This window comes from Scleropages formosus, chromosome 2 (assembly GCF_900964775.1).
Source record: "Scleropages formosus chromosome 2, fSclFor1.1, whole genome shotgun sequence".
Taxonomy (NCBI): Eukaryota; Metazoa; Chordata; class Actinopteri; order Osteoglossiformes; family Osteoglossidae; genus Scleropages; species Scleropages formosus.
The window spans coordinates 15,253,687-15,271,873 of NC_041807.1; the positions used below are offsets into that span (position 1 = coordinate 15,253,687).

The 18,187-nt window shown below is 45.3% G+C and overlaps 1 protein-coding gene across 1 annotated transcript; it reads right to left on the reverse strand.

Annotated features, from left to right (window-relative positions):
* Positions 1-3,148: 3,148 nt before the first annotated feature.
* On the reverse strand, positions 3,149-9,448 carry ifrd1 (interferon-related developmental regulator 1). Its single transcript, XM_018747041.2, has 12 exons — positions 9,228-9,448; positions 7,807-7,911; positions 7,478-7,556; positions 7,038-7,162; positions 5,740-5,897; positions 5,483-5,533; positions 4,553-4,731; positions 4,337-4,445; positions 4,115-4,249; positions 3,907-4,035; positions 3,694-3,789; positions 3,149-3,597 (listed from the first exon to the last, which is right to left on the reverse strand). The coding sequence occupies exons 1-12, from the start codon at positions 9,256-9,258 to the stop codon at positions 3,511-3,513; spliced, it is 1,284 nt and encodes a 427-aa protein (XP_018602557.1). The 5' UTR covers positions 9,259-9,448; the 3' UTR covers positions 3,149-3,510.
* Positions 9,449-18,187: the final 8,739 nt, after the last annotated feature.

The window sequence follows — 18,187 nt, forward strand, 5'->3', positions numbered from 1 at the left end:
ACACCAAAGAGTTCAGCTGAAATGAATGAACAAACATTTTGCACGTTGAATTCGAAAACCCCAGTCAAGCAAGGATTTGGCTGTGGCATTTACTTCATAAACAACACATATGCTTGGTAGTTGGTTAGCGCTGCCCTTTCCCATCAAAAGGTAGAGACGACAGAGATTTACCCGTAGTTTACTTGCATGGTACTCCTGCAGGTCCTTTTCATACAAGGCAGAACTGAAAGTGAGTAGTGCGTCTCTGATTTACAGGTCATCGTTCGTGCTCAGCGCTCCGACTTGCTCTTCCGAAGGGAGCAAAATGAAGTCACGGAATAATAATGTAAATTAATAGGGCTGTGTTCATTCTCCTTTCTCAGCTGCTTTTATGATTCTTTCGAAAGTTTGGCAGATGCCAGTCTGCTGCTAATTACAATGCATCTATTCTGACGTCGGTAGGAATCTCCTGCCGTCACGGAAAAATTCTGAGCAAATGTGCTCCGTGCGCCATCTGAACCAACGGACTCCGATGCCTTTTATGTAGTGCGTACACAGACCATCACGTGTAGAAATCCATCAATACGTAGAAATATTAATCCCCATACATGCCAGCTTTGTGTATTCATCTATCGACATGAAAAGCAACCTTTGCCTGGCAACTCATGTGTCATTGCTGAGTTACAGACACTTTCTGTTTTCCCTAAACCAATCTGATTATCTTTAACACTCGAATTGGTTTTTTGATTTTGCAGAGTGGCGGCAGTGGTTTTGAACTCACAGGGAGTGAACGTGCGATTGAATTTAGCGAACGTGGCCGAGATGGAGCCCCTTGCTGGGCTCATCTCCACCCTCGGTGAACAGTGCCTCTAGGAGCAGCGGTTCAGCGACCTGTGAAGGCCTGCTGATTCTGCCAAACCCTTGTTGCCGTGCGCACGCACAGGTGTGTCAATTCACAGGTCCGCTCGGTTGTCCTCGCGCGGCCCGTGACTAACGCTTCTCGGCCGTTACGCGTCCCAAGCGCTCTTACGGAAACGCAGAAATGGGCGTCTGACGTTCAAGAGCCCGTTCTCTTTTTAGAAGGAGCGTGTCGGCTAAATACGAACTTAGTCGCCACTTTGCGTTCATTCTTACAGAAGATAGATTGAAATGTGTATGGCGTTATGCAGTTCTATTCAGTTTTTATTTTTAGTAACCATCTTGGTCAGGATCACACATTTCTGTTTTTGACATTTTTTGACACCCTGCAGTGGAAAAAAAAAATAAGGAAAAGTCTAAGTGAATTTCAACATGTAAAGGAAACAGTTTTAATTATGTAACAAGTATACACAGCACTTGAGTTTCCAGTTGTACACTTCTGCCACCTGCTGGCCAGTTTTATAAAGCTCCTGAGTCCCATTGACTTGTTTTGCTCAGAGTCCCATACTACAGTATATGGACCATAGGACACACACACACACACACACACACACAACTACTATGTGTGCATGTTCCTGGGGCAGTCTTGGTCAAAAAATTGTCTACTAATCATGGACTGATTTAAATACCTTTTAGCTATAATGCCATTTCCTTTGCAGAGTAGTGTGGCTGTCATCATTTACATCACATCTGATACATGAAATAATATCTCTTTCTGCCACCAGTGGAAACCTTGTGTAATTCAGTCCATTCATTTCCATTATTATTTGTCTAACACCTTTCTCCTTGATAGCTTGTAATATTAGGTGGAGTGTATGTGCACGCAGGAGTTTGGACCATAACCCCACCTGCTAGATTGCACCTCAGGAGGACTCAAGCCCCAGGTGCAGCCAACAAAGCCACAAGTCTAAGTGGACTTTGGGAGAGAACTGGCCTAACAGCGGAATGATGTGGGGTTAAGTTTGTCTTTTCAAGGTACGTGAGTTTTGTTGCAACCAAAATCATTGTTCTTTGACGGTGCACTGTCTGTGCTACTTGAATAAATTTAAAGTCCTCCCAACATCTGCTGCCTGACACCTTGACACATCTGGACAAGACATGCACAGTGGTAGGACATGGAAAAATACAACTGGGATTTAAACCCCAGACCCTCAGCCTGAAACTTGATGGCTTTAGCCACTGTACCAGCTGTTGACCTCCTCAGCATCTCAGGCACACTTGTGTCATGTAATTTACCCAGTTCGTATTTTGTCTGTTACTCATTTCTTGGCACTTAAAGTGACTGGAATTTGACTGCAACACAGTATCATGCACCTGCTATAGTTTCAGGTTTGAAATTAGTCATCAACTCTTTTCTAATAAGTAAAGTGTTGTGGCATCACTGCATCTGAAAGGAGGTTTGAGAACATAAATGAAAACACAACTGAAACCTTGCATTTGACAGTAACACGGGACATGTCACTAGTCAAATTGATAAGAAGCTCAGTCCTACAGCCACCTCTCTAGTGAGCACAGGGAATAGAGGCCATCATGTTGAAAGGTGACCAAACTGTTTAAGAACTATGACAAGACCCAGCAGCCAGCTGGAAGGTCCTACTCATGTCAAGCTCAATGAACCAGAGAATTTATCCCAGAATCCCCTGCAAAAACACATGTGTCACTGACTCACTCCCTTACCTTATTTGAATATGTCACATCATTGCAAAAAAAAAAAAAACAGCATAAAGTTTCGCTCCACTGAAACAAGCACTATGAATGTAAGCCACCCTGAGACATACTCGGGCACCAAGATGAACAAAAAATGCTGGAGCTTAAATATTGCCTTTCCACAGTCGACAGAAATGTACAAAGTGACTGCCTGATGCACCCATCAGCTCTGGTGACAGACAGCCCTTAGAAGCTGAAGGATGCGTGGGGATTAATGGCTGTTGCTGCAATTCCAGTGCTTCACCACATCTCTCAAGCCTCGTTATTGATAGTGCATCATGAACGCAAGCGAGTTCCTGATCTTTACCGCATGAGGTTAAACACAGCTACCCTCTCCTTTGGCAATTGCAAGGTAAACTTTAAATGGGACAGACATCCAGTAAATCTAGTTAAATGGACATGTGCCTTATCTAATGTGAATATTAAAGTAGTGGTAATGGTGCGGTGAAAGGAGGCCAACAAATTGAAGAGTATGTCTCACCTATGGAACAGGGCAGTGGAAAACACAATCTTATCAGCACCAGATACAGGGTTCCTTGATACTGCTGGTTGCCGTGAGCAGAAGATGTGGAAGGCAAGTGATGCACCACACTAGAACCACCCCTCCAATGAGAAATTCAGATGGGAGTCAGGTAGCAAAATCATAAGAAGTGTTATTTAATTGTTCCAAACCTCCAGACAAAAGTACACAGCATGCAAGTAGTGAAATGTTTCAACAATCAGATGAACAGTCCCAAACCACCAACTCCAAGAAGAGATTAAATGTCAAAAACACCCAGATACACAACACTAGTTACAAAAAAAAAAAAAAATTCACAAATAAATACAGGATTAAATTTGTTAAAGTAGTTTCTACAGAAATGTTCTAACAACAATTAAAAAGCCAAGGTGGCGATAAACTTTTTTTTAGAACTCCCCAACATCAATCCTCTTGTCACGGAACTTGTTCCTGGCTTTTGTCCGAGCTTTGAACACAGCTGCGTTGTACAGGTGCTGGAGAGACAGGGAGAAAACAGCGTCACTAGTGTGTAGTTCCAGGTCCAAACTGCCTCCAGTTATGCATCCAACTTATCGTAGAAGACAGATTACCCTTTCAAAGCGGGAGAATTTCATGGCCTTCAGTGCAGCTGAATCAACCATCAATGGTGGGCCAAGCTGAAATACATCACGTATGAATTCGTTCGCCTGTGGAACACATGGTAATTAGAAAAGCAGTTAAGCCACATTTTAGAAAATCATTTATGCATTGCACTAACGTAGAAAAAGGTGTAAACCACGAAGAGTAGGGACACTACTACCCACCTGCAGGTGATAGTTCATTCCCGACCCGACATATTCCCGGAATGTGTCGTACATCCTCTTCCTCACCCAGCTGTTGATGTACATGCGTTCTGTGCCAAAACGGATTGTCTCTGTCTGGAAGTCTCCCTCCTGTTACGCACAAGAGGATGTATATATCAAGATGGTGCTCGTCTGACACCACCCTGGATTTCAGCTCCCGGAAACTCACCTCAACAGCCCTCAGTACATCCCTGAAAACAGACCTCTGCTTCCTCTTGTCTGTTTTGGCTCGATGCTTGTTGCAGTCAGTGGCCAGAGAGCTTAGCATGGCACACAGCATCCCCAGGTTCTCATACTCAAACTCCTAGAGGGAGAGAGATGTTACATCTGCTCTGCACAGCAACAGAGCCTCATCATAATTCAGAGTACGGCCCGGCAAGAGCTGACTCACAGCGTCCAAGTCCCTGGCCAACTCAAAGAGCAGGGCGATGGTCTCCCCGGCAGCGATTCTCATATTCACATCGTCACACTCAAGCAGACTGGGAAGCTTCGGCAAGTGTCTGAAAAGCCCGTGACACATAATTACACACCGAAAAGGAGAAAGGGGGGATAGATGCAGGAAGAAACCTGAGGACACCCAACAGGTGTGGGTGGGTCAGAGCCGTACTTGTTCAGAAGTCTCCTGACTTCAGTGCCAGAGCAGATGGTCAGCAGCAGCGCCCAAGCCAGCAGGGCTTGAGTGTGAAGCACGGTAGTTTGGGGGCTGAGCGCTACACGTGTCCCATCATCCCTTGTGTAGGACTTGCTGAAGAGGCTCTCCAGGCATTCCATAGTGGCGTACACATCCTAACGTGTGCAACATCACAAGGCAGGCGTCATTTCAGTTAGACGGAGGCAGTGCACGTTAGAGACTGCGGGCCTCACTGGCTACAAGTGGAACCTGGAAAACACTGCTAAGCTCAACATCAGCTAATGATACCTGCAGAATAATGGAAAAAGGCTGACATCCTCAAGTGGGTACAGTTGTCATACCTACATTGGAAGTGGTGTAAAAGTTTAGAAATATTCTATGACTAAATTGGCAAAGGGGGGGAAAAAAAACTGGACTTTTAAACAATGGGTCTTAAGATTTAGAGCAAGATTAACAACTAGGCAGCAGTGAACTAGTGCAGACAGTGGGAGGAGCTAATGGGACACTCACAGAAAGCACATCACTTCATTGACACTGTCCCTGCCCCCCACCCACACCTCTCGCTCAAACATATCCTGCTTCCAGGTTCAACAGTATAAATTCTAGTGCTCACTATCAGCATATGCTCACTTAAACTTCTTACTTGAGTGATTTATGGTGCTAAAACCTGCTTACAATCATTTACTCATTTATACATATGGCAATTTTTCTGTGTCTGTTCATGGCAAGTACCCTTCTCAAGGTTGCACAGAAGGATGTGGGTTTCAAACCTGGATTCTACTGACTCCACCACAGAAAGGAGTATGAAAGGGTGGGGGATGCCAAAGCTGCATTTGCTAAGTAAAATTTACTGTTTCATTATTGTAGAGAATAAAGAAAACATGTTAAAACGTGCACTGTGCTTACCAATGTATCATTTTCAGCAATCAAACTGCAGATGCCCAAACTTGCTGCACACTGAAATAAAGTGTGAGGAAACACATGGGAATTTACTGGGCAAAAACATTCCAGGTATGACACTAGAGTTTAAAGTATAAAACTGACACTGCTTTAGCCAAAACAGTGCACTGCAGGAAAGCAGAGACACAGTCCAGTACCATGAAGAGTAACTGACAGCACACTGTGATAGCACTGGAGTAAGACAAGGGTGAAGAAAGTCTCACCGCTTGTCTGGCCTGAACGTTGGCAGTCCCGTCAGTGAGGATGTTCCTGAAAATGGGCTTGAGCGACTTGAACAGCTCCTCACTCTCCAAGCCAGAGCCCAGCTGGATGCACAGGAGGCAGGCCAAGGAGGCAGCGGCTCGTTGCTCGTCCCCCTTGCCTTGGAGGACAGTGGGAAGGCCAGGTTTGAGCCAGGATTTAATGAAACCATTATCTACACGCAGCACAATGCTGACTGTTGTGACACAGAATCAGACATCTTTGCCATCTTATTCACCTTAAATTCAACAGAAACACATCAACTTTAACGCAAGCTTGCATCGCAGTACAGCTGTGGCCAGAAAGTGTAAGGGTGGCAATATAACTCAATTCACTCAAGTTACAGGTGCAGAAAGCTCATTGATGGCTACAGGAAGTGCTTGGCTACAGTGATTTTGACCAAACTCACTAATACTACATCTTGCATCTGAATGCCAATGCCATTTCCTTATTTATAAGGATACATTAAATTCTGAATTGAAAGCAAAGGTTCTCTAACGGATACACTATAATGTGCTCGATGGGGTCAGCTGGTGCTGTAGTTTACATTTACTTATTTAGCAGACTTTTCTCCAAAGGAACTTCCAATTAACTATGTAGTGTTATCAGCCCCATCACCTTGGTGAATAAGGTGTCTTACACTGTTAGATACACTACTTACACTATGGCACTCATCCATACATCAGTAGAACACACTCCCTCTGTCACTCACTCACTATGGGTGAACCTGAACAGGATGTCTTTGGACTGCGGGAGGAAACCCACGCAGACACAGGGAGAACATGCAAACTCCACACAGACTGAGCAGGGATTGAACCCATGTCCTCTTGCATCACCCAGGCACTATGAGACAGCAGCGCTACTTGCTGTGCCACCATGCTGCCCAATTAGTCAGAGTTATTGCCTCTAGATGCAAAGGTTGCTGATTCAAATCTGGCCTACTGCTGTAGTACTCTTGAGTAAGGTACTTACCCTGAATTGCTCCTGTAAAATTACACAGCTCTATGAATGAGCAAATAATTGTAGGTATCCCAAGTCACTTTGGAGAGAAGCATCAACTTGAATAAATGTATGATATTAAGTGACATATAGAATACTTTGGTTAATTTCATTTTTAACAGGAAATTGAGTCATTTGCAAAACGTGTAAACGTGAAAATCACTAACATTGCAAACTTTTGTGTCCAGAAACATTTTCAAATGAGTCATGTTACTTATTAGAGCAGAAGTAACTGTACATACGATGTATTTTAAGGTTTCACCTTTCTTTAAGCAACGTTCTATGCCGTCAGTGATGGTCATTCTCCTCTCCAGTATAAAATCATACAAGATCTTCGTTGCCAAAGCAGTCTTCAGGCTGTCCAGAGCACTCTGCCTGGTTTTAGCACTGTTGGGAGAATGAGACGGCATCATTATTCAAACTACACCAGTCACACCGATTATTTATCCAACAATAAACTGTTAGCCAGCTGTGAAGTAAACACTGGATGGGATTCCAGTCCATTGCAGAGCAGTCCCACACACAAAGGACAATCTGGAGTCACCAGTTCTCCTGAAAGGTGAAGGCACCAGTGCTACCTGCTGTGCCACCATACTTATTATTGGTGCTGAAACTTAAACATTTAATACAAACCAGCAACAAAGTACAATTTTGCTTGATTCAGTAACGTTAAAACCCTCTGCCTCAGTGAATTCAACTTGCCTTTTGTCCATTGTGCCATCTATGTATTCCTGCAGCTTGTAGTGTAAATCCTCTTGGGTTGCATCATCTCCGGTCTCCCCTGTACAGAATGAAGCAGAGACCTAGCATGTATACATTCCTTCTCCCACTGCGAAACACAAAAGGCTGTGCTTTAACTGAGGTGAGCTACAATCACCTCACTGCAGGACAAACAGCAAGGCAGAGGGGCTCATGTTTTTTCCTGCTGATGCGCTTGCGCCGCCGTCAACACACCGAAGTGGCTCCGACTCGAAAGTAGAGGAGGAAGGCCTTTGCAACAGTTGCCATGGCAGCAAGCGGCGGTTCCTCACCTTCGTCCGGCACGCTAGCCCCATCACTGAAACTGCTGCAGTGGCTGAGCGTTTCCACGGAGACGTCCTCGTCGCTGAATGGCTGCACAGCAACATGCTGGCCACCTGCCCCCCAGGGAAAGGAGAGGGAGGGGTAGGAGGAAAAAAAAAAAAAAAAAAAAAAAAAAAAAAGGGGCATGTTTTAGCACAAGCACATCTATAAATACAGGGGTCCAGTGTTCCCCGCACAGGACACACTGCACTGGCAGGTGAGAAACCTGCATCACTCACCATGTGAGACAGGGCAGCAGAGGGATGTGGACACCAGTGTCCAAGGCAGAGGATCTACCAACTCGAAAAGGTCACATAAGCTCGAATGCCAGCAGCAACAATACACGAGCCTGTTGGAGACACTGCTGCCAGCTGGGAGCGCACGCTCCACTCCCACACTATCATAATGACTATGACCACTGTGTAAGCACAGCTGGCGGCCACGTGCCACCGGCAGTACTCTCCGCACGTGCTAGAGGAACAACATCTCAGCAATCGCCTTATTCGTAGTACAAACACTAGGCCATATTCGCGGGTAACACAAGCGCCTGTGCTGTGCGGGACAGACTGTGCGCGCGGCAGGGGGGCACAAGCTGCTCACGTGGCGGCCCGGTGCCCAATAGATAATGCGCCGTCTAGCTGCGGCGCGCGCACAAGCCTCGCGCACCGGCCCCTGGCGCGAGAGAGGACACGTCACTGTGCCGCGTGTCTCCGAGTGGACAGGCTCGAGAACGGGGCGTTAACCCCTCACTTACAAATGACACGCCAGCGGCCGGGTCACTTGAAATCACAGGATATATTGAAATCATAACAATACATAATATCTGGGTTAAGAATTGTTTTATTAGACTGAACTGCACTAGTTCAGATGAAGCGGGCAATATTATTTTCAACCTGCGATTTGAAAATACACCTTCAACTTGACCTCAAATAACCTATGCACACTGACTGACTGACTAGTCCATTATTATTATTATTATTATTATTTATTATTATTAATGAAGCATGAGATTTCGGGACTTTCCAGCTACTACTTGAATACCTACATGATCATCATGTACATCTTTTCTTCCATATCATAGCGTATCCTTCGCTACAGAACAGATTTACTCTTTTTAAAACCATCTGATAAGAAAAACAATATTGATTCTATACTGGAGCGACCTAAAAATTGAGTCTTGTTAAGATATTCGTGAACTTAAGGTCCAGAGGCTTAAATTTAGCTAAATAAAATACAGGCCACAAATACTGGGAATTGTAGTGTCCTTTACGTGGCCCAGTAGTCCATTAAAAGACGTTTCATTATCATAGAACTACAAATCCCAAGATTGCTCGCGCGCCAGACATTATCTTGACCAGTCACAACCAGTAATCACCGTCCCCTTCCTTACCTCGCTTACTTCTTTTCTTCGACCGTGGCATTTTCTTACAAAATATTCAACGATACGAAAGAAAAGGAAAAAAAAAATCAGCCAATAGACGACCAGTTTTTACTGTAATCTCTATTCAAATAAAAAATTTCAAGCAGCCCTGATGACGGATAAAAATTGAAAGTGTTCCCGGTAAAAATCTGTGAACCAAACCGACACATTTTCCCTCTAACAGTAGGGCTGAGGCGGATGCCGCTGGCACCTAGGTTTTATACGGCTGGCGTCACATGTGAAAGTGGGCGGTTCTTCGCGAGGAATCGCCCAGTGTCGTCGCTCGCAGCGCCAATCCCATTAGAGGGAACCCATGTGTTTATTGGCTGCGGACCGCAGCGGTGTGACGTACGACCAATACGTTCTTTCTCACGTGGAACCGCCCTGCGTCAGAGACTGTCAAACCAATAACGTAGTTCCGTCTTTTTATTGGCCGTTGACCTCGCTTATGCGACGCCGCAAAAATACAAGTTCCCTCACGTAGGAAGCGAGTCAAAAAGCGGAATGTAAACACTTCTTGGTAAAAAAGAAAAAAAAAAAAAAAAGATCTCAGTAATGATGACATTATGTGAAGTGCCACTGGGCGATTTCGCGGCGAGGCATCGTCGCAGAATGAAAGGTTTTATTATATAACATAAAACAACGGTTTATTATGTGAAAAGTGAAAAATGATGAACACCATTTGAATTTGGCATTTGATTTGTTGGCGGTGCGGCGTTACTGTAAACCTGGGCGGCGCTGCTCCACGTGCAGAATTGGCGGGGCCCAAACACCCCACCTATCCTGTAACGTAGGCTACGGGACTCTTTTTTTATTTGGATCGAGAGACATACTTGTTGCAGTCTAAATCATCATATCAGCTATTTTAAAGCCTAGCTAAGCACCGTTTCCGAGTGTAGAGTTAGGGTTTTTCCTCAGAATGGCGTGTCGGGAAACGCAGTTGATGCAATTTGATGTAAAGGCACCGCCACTAAGAGAACCCGCTAGGAGGGAGTGCGATGCACGTCTGACCAATCGAATTGGTCGGCGAACAAGTTTACGTGTTGCCATGGCAACTTTTCCTCCTTTTAAGACGTGCGCAATTACGTAGGGGGTACCTTTGATGCTCTAAGTCTTTTTTAAACTGCGCAAAATTATTGATATTATTTAAAGTATTACCCTATCTCCAGACAATCTGAGAGAAAAGGGGAATTATCATAACTTTATGAGGGTGTTTGGCACACAATTTCTTCCAACTCTCCAGACAATTTGAGAAAAAAAGGGAACTATTATAACTTTATGAGGGTATTTGGCACACAATTTCTTCCAAATATTCATATGCTCTACGGATGTCAATTAATGCCCTTTTTATTGAAAAATTAATGGATAAAAATGTTTAACAGTTTAAGTCTTTGGAACAGAAACACCAAAGGAATCAGGGCATCACAGTGGTGCCTCACAGCATCAAGGCTATGGGTTCGGGCACAGAGTTCAGTGTTCGCTCAAAATCTGTGTGGAGTTTGCACGTTGTCCCCATATTTTCGTGACCTTCCTCCAGATTCCTGCCACAGTCCAGAAATATGCGTGATACGAGTCACATGAATTGGTGACACTAAATTGCTCTTAATGGGCACGTATGTGGGAGTGAATGAGTCATGCAAATGACAGTATGACACGCGGTATGTGTGTGATTGTCCTGCGATGGAGTTCTTCATCTCTTATGCTTCCAGGATAGGCTCTGGACCACCACAACCCTACAATGAATAATTAATTAGTGACCAATTAATTAGTTTACCAGAACATCAACAATTCCTAATCACCTTCCTAGTAGTTTCGAGATGCATAGAAACATTTGTTACATTGCAGGAGTAGTTGTGTAAAGGACTGATCCGGGCATGATCTTTATAGTGCATGAACATTTATACCTTACATGAAAGTAAGAGATGATGGGCAAAGTGAGTCTGGAAGAGATGAATTTTAAAACCCTTTTTAAATGTGGACAGAGATTCAGCAGTTCTGAGCAAGAGGGGGAGGGCGTTCCACCGCAACGGAGCCAGAACTGAAAACCTCCGTGCCATACCTTTGATGCGTGGGACCACCAAGCAGGCAGATGTGGAAGAGCATAGCAGTCTGGTTGGCGTGTAGCAAATGATCAAGTCTTGCAGATTGCTGGGAGCCATTCTGCTGATGCTTTTGTAGGCCATAACCGTGCACTTAAATTTGATCCGGGCAGCTATAGGAAGCCAATGCAGAGAAACGAGTGAATGAAAAGGAGAAACGCGAAATGTAAAAGTCACATGATGCAATGGTGGCGGCCAGTGTTCCTGCCTTGCAAGGAACGGGTAAAGAAGAAGGAATATATAGTTTAATTGGCTACGTTTGTAGGCTCTCATTAGAGCTTTGGGAGAGAGCCGCACAGACACCAGCACTTTCGCTTGTTATTTTCTGAATACGAAATCAAAGATTAAAAGGGAACGGTTCTCTTGTTAAGGCCTCCTGTTTGCAAAGGCCAGGAAACGGGAAGGTTAGACATGACTGAGCCTCTGGCAGCCAGCACGCAATTTGAACATCGTCTTTCTCTCTTGCTTGCAGCAGTTGGAGGATCCCTTGTAGTTTAATTCAAACGTCATAAATATTCATAGGTTTGAAGACCTTCTTTTATGCCTTTTTGAGCAGATACTTTATAAAGCTTGGAAACGGCAGTCCATGCCCTCAGATGTAATGCATTGCCTTGCTGAACCTCAGCGCTTACACACCTGCTGCAGACTTATCTCAGAGTGATATGTAATGTCCTTCCAGCTGAACTAATGAATCAAATCTAGTGCATTTCATCTGGGACAGGCTTAGAATTTTAATGATTGCAGATCAGGGGCAAACTGCCTGATACTGAGGTTTCAGTTCAAGAAGCATTCAGGCTTACAAGGTTCACCTTGAGGTATTTTAGAACGTGCTATGGTTTGCTGAGTGTTCTTGCGTTCTCCTCAGGCCCGCGTGAAACTCGCCATGAATCCTGGAGCCAAGACCGTGGGAATGAACTTTAAAGTAAATATTCACACAGGCAAACATACTGTCCGTAGGAAGTGACTGCAGCTCAGAGCTGATGCTCAACAGTTCCGTGCAGCAGCTGGAGAAAGCGAGACTGTCATTGATGAGCCTCCTGTGTGACGCACGATGCAGGATGACGCACACAGCACTAGGTGGCGCCCTCATTCAAAGTACAGTGATCACCAAGCTCCTGATCATGGGTGAGTTGTGTGCATATACAACTGGAATTCAACCGCTGACGGAGAGGCATTAATTATTGAGTCAATATGTTGCATCCATTGTCATGATTCGTTCAGGGCCCCGGGGTCTCTGCGATAGATAGGAATCAGAATAAAGCGCTAACAGGGTTAGACTGAAAAGCGGTGGATTGGCTTAAAAACCTCGCCAACCGATAACGGACCACAACTTTGCCTGAGGTCCGCAGGTGATCTGCGTGTAACTGCAGAGGAGTCACGCCACCGTGGTACGGAGTGTATGGGAAGGGGAAGCTGATGATGCTGAATGGAAGTAGGACATGAAGCCTCAAGGCCCTAAAGAGGGAACACTGAGTGTCCCTGTTGGCTCTGAGTCACCATCCAACCCACTCATCCCGCACTGACATAACGTGGCCCTTCGTCATTCCACGGCCAGCAGCAGGTACCAGCTATGGACACATACCAAGCGAGGAGCCTTTCCATCTAAATATCCACCCACATAATTGCATGAAATGATAAGTTGCTGCATGAAAATGGGCAGCAGCTGAGCACCATGGTGGTTTTGTTTGAATCCCAATTCACATCCTATAGCACTGAGTGTTAGAAGGCACTTTTTTTCCATTTCGTCTGGACCTTGTTCACAGATGGGGAGCTGCTGTCACTTCTTGCGTGCTGCTGCGGTTAAGACGGCCCTCGCTGGGTCGGATTAGACGGGACAGTAAGTGTGACCGTTGTCTGCGCCACGTCAAAGGTTGTGAATGAAAATAGCAGCGAACACGAAGCAGCAGGAAATAAACTGCCGTTTGCGGAAGGGCCACAAAAGCAACACCTTTACCAAAGCGGACGTCGTCTGTGGGCCGCTGTCTCTGCCGAGAACTCGAGTGTGTCACTGTCTGGCAGGAGGGCTGCTTGGCTGCTCTTTGTCCTCCCGTTGCCAAATTTCCACCGCCTCCTATTCCAAGACTTTCAATCAGGGGTGTTTCTGAAGTGAGAGCAGCACAATGCGTTCCATTTCCTCAAACTCCCCCGTCTTCAGAAATTCCTTATTTGTTGCGGGAGGGAGGAAAAGGGAACATGTTGGCACGCAGGCTTTATGAAACAACTTCAGGCTTCTATTTAGAGTTCATTTAAATGACAGCCAGAAGCTGTGATGCCAGCTAGTTGCTATTCATCCTATTGAACTTGGGGGAATAAATCCTGGTGTAGATGTTTCGCCATCGACGCTTTTGATCAAACAGGCCATGGGATTGGATGCTGCTGCGAAGCTTATCAGCAAACAGGACCGAACCAAGCGACGGTTGGCTAAACTCATATGCAGCACGTTAAATTCGAGAGGGGCTTCGTGCCTCCTTCTTCAAATGAATATTTCATGTTAAAAATTGCGAGGACTTACAGGGCTAAGCTAAATCTGCTTTAATCATTCTTTTGGACCAAAAGCTTGATCTAGACACATGGCTGAATCAATGAAGTTTGTGAGAATCAGTACTATTGAGCTCATTAGGCATAAAATTGCAAAATTACAGCATATACAGGAGATACATAATTAGCAAATGTATTACTTCTTATCTAGACTCTCAGTGTTTTTACTCCTGGATTATTCGAGATGGGAAATTGATGGTCATATTCAAGGTAACAGTTGTACCGCATCACGCGGTTCTCACGGACCTGTGGAACGTTCACACCTGATCTACTGTCCATTTACTGTCCACATGAGGATGGCTCTTTCCAGAGTGTTCCAAGGAGGAGCAGGCCTTGGGCCCGTGTTATTACGCGTATGAGCGGTCGCCTCTGTCGGAGAGCACAGACATTGATTTGAGCACTTTTATTTAGTGTCCTTTGGCTGCGAAAGCCTCATCTTTCAGACAGAAGGGCCAGACTTCACTCCACTTTGACGGATGATGCGAAAAGCAAGGCAGCTACAGGGTCTAATAAATGGGCAGCTGGATGGGAAAAGAGTTTCCAAGTTCTGCTGCTGTTGTGTAACACAGCGCTGACAGATCCTACCAAAAATATTTCTGAAAGTGCTAGTATGTGATCACATGTGGTTACAAAAACAAGGCTTTTCAGTGTATTCTTGGGCTCTGATCACATCATAGATGCTGACAGGACTGTTAGTCCAGCTCAGGCAGAAAAAAGTAGAGAGACACTGTGACTCCACAGAGTGGAAGCCGCTGTGACCGATGTATGCACGAGCTCCCGTCAGTTCTCTATGGTATGATCGTGTCTAAACAATAAAGTCCCTCGTGGAGTAATGGAGAGAATGGTTTTGCACCTATCCCTGTAATACAGGACCAGTTTAGAACATCTAAGAACAGTTAAGAACAACATTAGGACTGGAAAAATTCCCCTAAAAACAGGAATGTCATTTAACATTCCTACCCCTTGCTTTCACACTTTCCTCAGGATCTTAGCTGTGGTCCCAATTCATGATCCTCTAGTTAGTCATCACGAGGCATCCCGAGAATGTTGTCTGCAGCAGCAGCAGCAATTGCTGCCCTGCTGATGGTACAATTTATGAAGCAATCGAAGGAAAAACACACGGCGGTTATTGGGAACATGGCATCAGATACTAATGTCAGTGAAGATTCCCAATAACGCTGTGGGATCTGGGCTGGCATTCCATGCGTTGCTCAGCTGGAGTTATGGACTAGGGGTTTAAATTACAGTGAGCGTGTGGTTTTGGGGAGCTGAATACAGTTCTCGTAACATACCCATCATGCACGTTCTTTCGCTGATGTTTTTGCAAACGAACCCTTCCACCTAAAGGTCCTTTCATGCGATACTTAGGCCAGCGGCCTTAACGCAAACAACATGAGTTGATGCAGAACGTTGTTCTTGGCGGCGCATCTTTCTCGTTGAGCCTTTTGGTCAAGCTTCGTTCGATGATCCGGTTCTTCTGATTGCGCGCTTAATCCTGCAGGAGCCGTCAAGGTTTTGCGGCAGCTTCCGGAACTTGCGGGAACATCAGAAGTTTTTGGAACCCCCATTATGTCACCTGCAGCGCAGCAAAGCGAAAACATGTTTCAGTCACGTGTTAGAATCGGTGTGACATCGTGAAGAAGAGCCCGTTTAAACTGTACAAACTAGGCTTTATTTTCCTTTGTCTCTAAGACGTGCACTGAAAATATGCGGGAAAAAATCCCCTTGAAATCCCCAAGATGCGTTGTTTCCCGTATTTTCTGCTAATGGCCAGACATCTCCGTTTAGTTACAAAATACATACCGGAATCGCTGTCAAACACAGGCGCATAAAAATAAAAAGTGAAAGCCCGCATTCTGTCATCGGATCCATATAAAAGTGGATGTTTGTTTAAAGAGTTTATTTTTTTCATATTACTGTCTCTGGCATAAGGTGAGTTGTCCTCTAGAAGTTGCTTAGCAACCTCTTTGCCTTAAAGACTGATTCTTAACAGTTATTGCCTGGATGATTTTCAGACCCTTAGTGCAGATCCCTCATTTTTCACTTTTACTTGCCTCTGAAATTGTTGATAAAATTGTTTCGGAAGAGCCAACGCTATATTAAATCTGAATAAGCCTGCAGGCACCTGGGTGTCGGTAAATCAGCGGCAATATTCTCAAAATCTGTAAGCACGGTTGTTGATATTTGGGAAACAAAGTTCTCATATTTAACTCACCCAGTTTTCATTACAAAATACAAAAGTTAAATTTGAAATAGACTGTAATGAAATTGAAAATCCACTATAATGCTGCATAATAATGTTACAGCGTTATGAAGTCCAAGTCCTTTTTATTTCTAATATGTATTTAATCAATGTTTAATGGCTTGTTGACACAATTTTTTTTCTGTTCTTTTCACAGCGGCGGAGTGTGAATCTCATGGCGTTAATTGTGTCTCGCAAAGCATCGCTGCACTAATCTGGGACAGCAGCAGAAGAAGGACAACGGAAACCACACTGGTGAGAACAGTGTGTGGTGGCAGCGCATGAACTGGGCCACGGAGCTCAGAAATGCGGCAGCTGGAGCAGGGAGGGCGGCGCGGCGCGGCGTGCACGTGGTTCGGTGATGGGAGCGACCCCCTTCCGTAGCGGTCATGCGCGAGAACGTTGACGAGAAGACCGGGGACGCCTACCCCCGGGTCCCTCGCCGGGACACACTCGCGCTCAGGGACGAACGCGTTCGGTCAAGTTTGGACACGAATCTTCGTACCTGGGTGAACTGGTAAAGTGTGAAAAGTGAAGGCATCGTGGGATCGGATCCAAAAGGGGCCTTTGCAAGGGTTTCAAATGAAGAACAGGGAAGGGAGGAAGGACTGTTTTGTACCGCATGGTCAATGCTGGGGCAAGATGGTTAAGGGCAAATAAAGAGGCATTTAAAGAAAGAGTGTGTTCAGCAGCAGGGTAAATTGAAAGGGTTTTGCTGGATAAGCCCTTGAGCACCTCTTCGCGTGTCGGACAGCGGCATGGAGTTATTTAGAGACTCCATCTCAATAAGTGCCATTTAACCTGCTGCATGATGACACACAGTCTATACACAGGTGGCACAATGTGGCACCAGTGCTCCAGCATCACACACGCACACACACACACACACACACACACACACACACACACACACACGCTCCTCCTCGACACAGTGACTAAATCAGGCCAAGATCGCTCCTGAATCTTCTCCTGCTACATGCTGCTCTCCAGGAAGCAGAGCGAGCTGCGCCGACAGCACCCCTGCGACGGCCCTCTTTGTGTCTTCTCCACTTTTCAACGCTGGTTTGTTTCAATGGCCATCCTGAAGAGACAAGGTTCATCGTTGCTGCGCAGTGCGGCTCCAAGCACCGGGAGCAGATGAACGTGTCAAACTGCAGATCCTGTAATCATATAAAGATCTGAGGGGGGGGATGAGGGGAGACAGGAGACATGTAGAACAAGGGCAAGAAAGACAAAGAGGAAGAAAGAGGGAGACAGCGACGCAGGCAGCCCTGAGCAGTATTTAAATGAAGCTGGCAGGAAAAGGCTCAGCTGGGCCTGGATCTCGACGTGCGCGCGCCCCGTACGCTCTTAGCACAGAGGGAAAGGCACAGTGTGCCTTCGACAGGCCGGTCCGGGACCTTCCTGTCCTCCTGCTGCCGGTCCACACGCTGTCACTGTGCCCTTGAGCAAAGTGCTCTGGTTCATCTCCGGCTCCTTTAAATGTGAGACGAGAAAATGCACAGGAGGCACGAAAGTCCCTTTGCACGAAGGCATCGTGAGTAATATACATATATAAAATAGGTGAATAATCCACGTTGTGTTGAAAGATGCACAGGAATTTCTTATAATGCTGCTTTGCTGATCACAGAAACCGCAGCTGCCTGTTTTTTTTTTTTTTTTCCCCTTCTCCAAAATTATTATTAGAATTAGGAGGTGTTGCATTTTTCAGACTGCATGAAATCCATCTGATGTGCTTTGTTAGCTCAGTTACCTCATGCACTGTCCCCAAGTTTCTGAGCAGTCAATAACATGATGGTTGTTTTTACTGAAGGTACCTGACGCAACAATAAAATATATATATTTTTGCTGAGATACTGACTTAAAGGAGGAAACTGACTTGCTGCTTTCGCTTTTTCCAGACTGTCTGTACTTCTGCTGGGTGAAAGGGGACTTTAATGCCATTGACTCTCAGCATGACAATTTAATTCAATCCCCTCAACCTATCTTTTGAGATAGATAGATAGATAGATAGATAGATAGATATATGGAATATGCTTTATTGTCCCATT

Excerpts from the sequence above, each read along its gene's own strand:
- ifrd1 (XM_018747041.2), bottom strand. The coding sequence starts at position 9,258 with ATGCCACGGTCGAAGAAAAGAAGTAAGCGAG. Across the intron at positions 5,534-5,739 it reads ACGTTCAGGCCAGACAAGCG|TGTGCAGCAAGTTTGGGCAT; the intron begins GTGAGACTTTCT and ends ACTTTATTTCAG. Across the intron at positions 3,790-3,906 it reads GAATGAACTATCACCTGCAG|GCGAACGAATTCATACGTGA; the intron begins GTGGGTAGTAGT and ends TGTGTTCCACAG.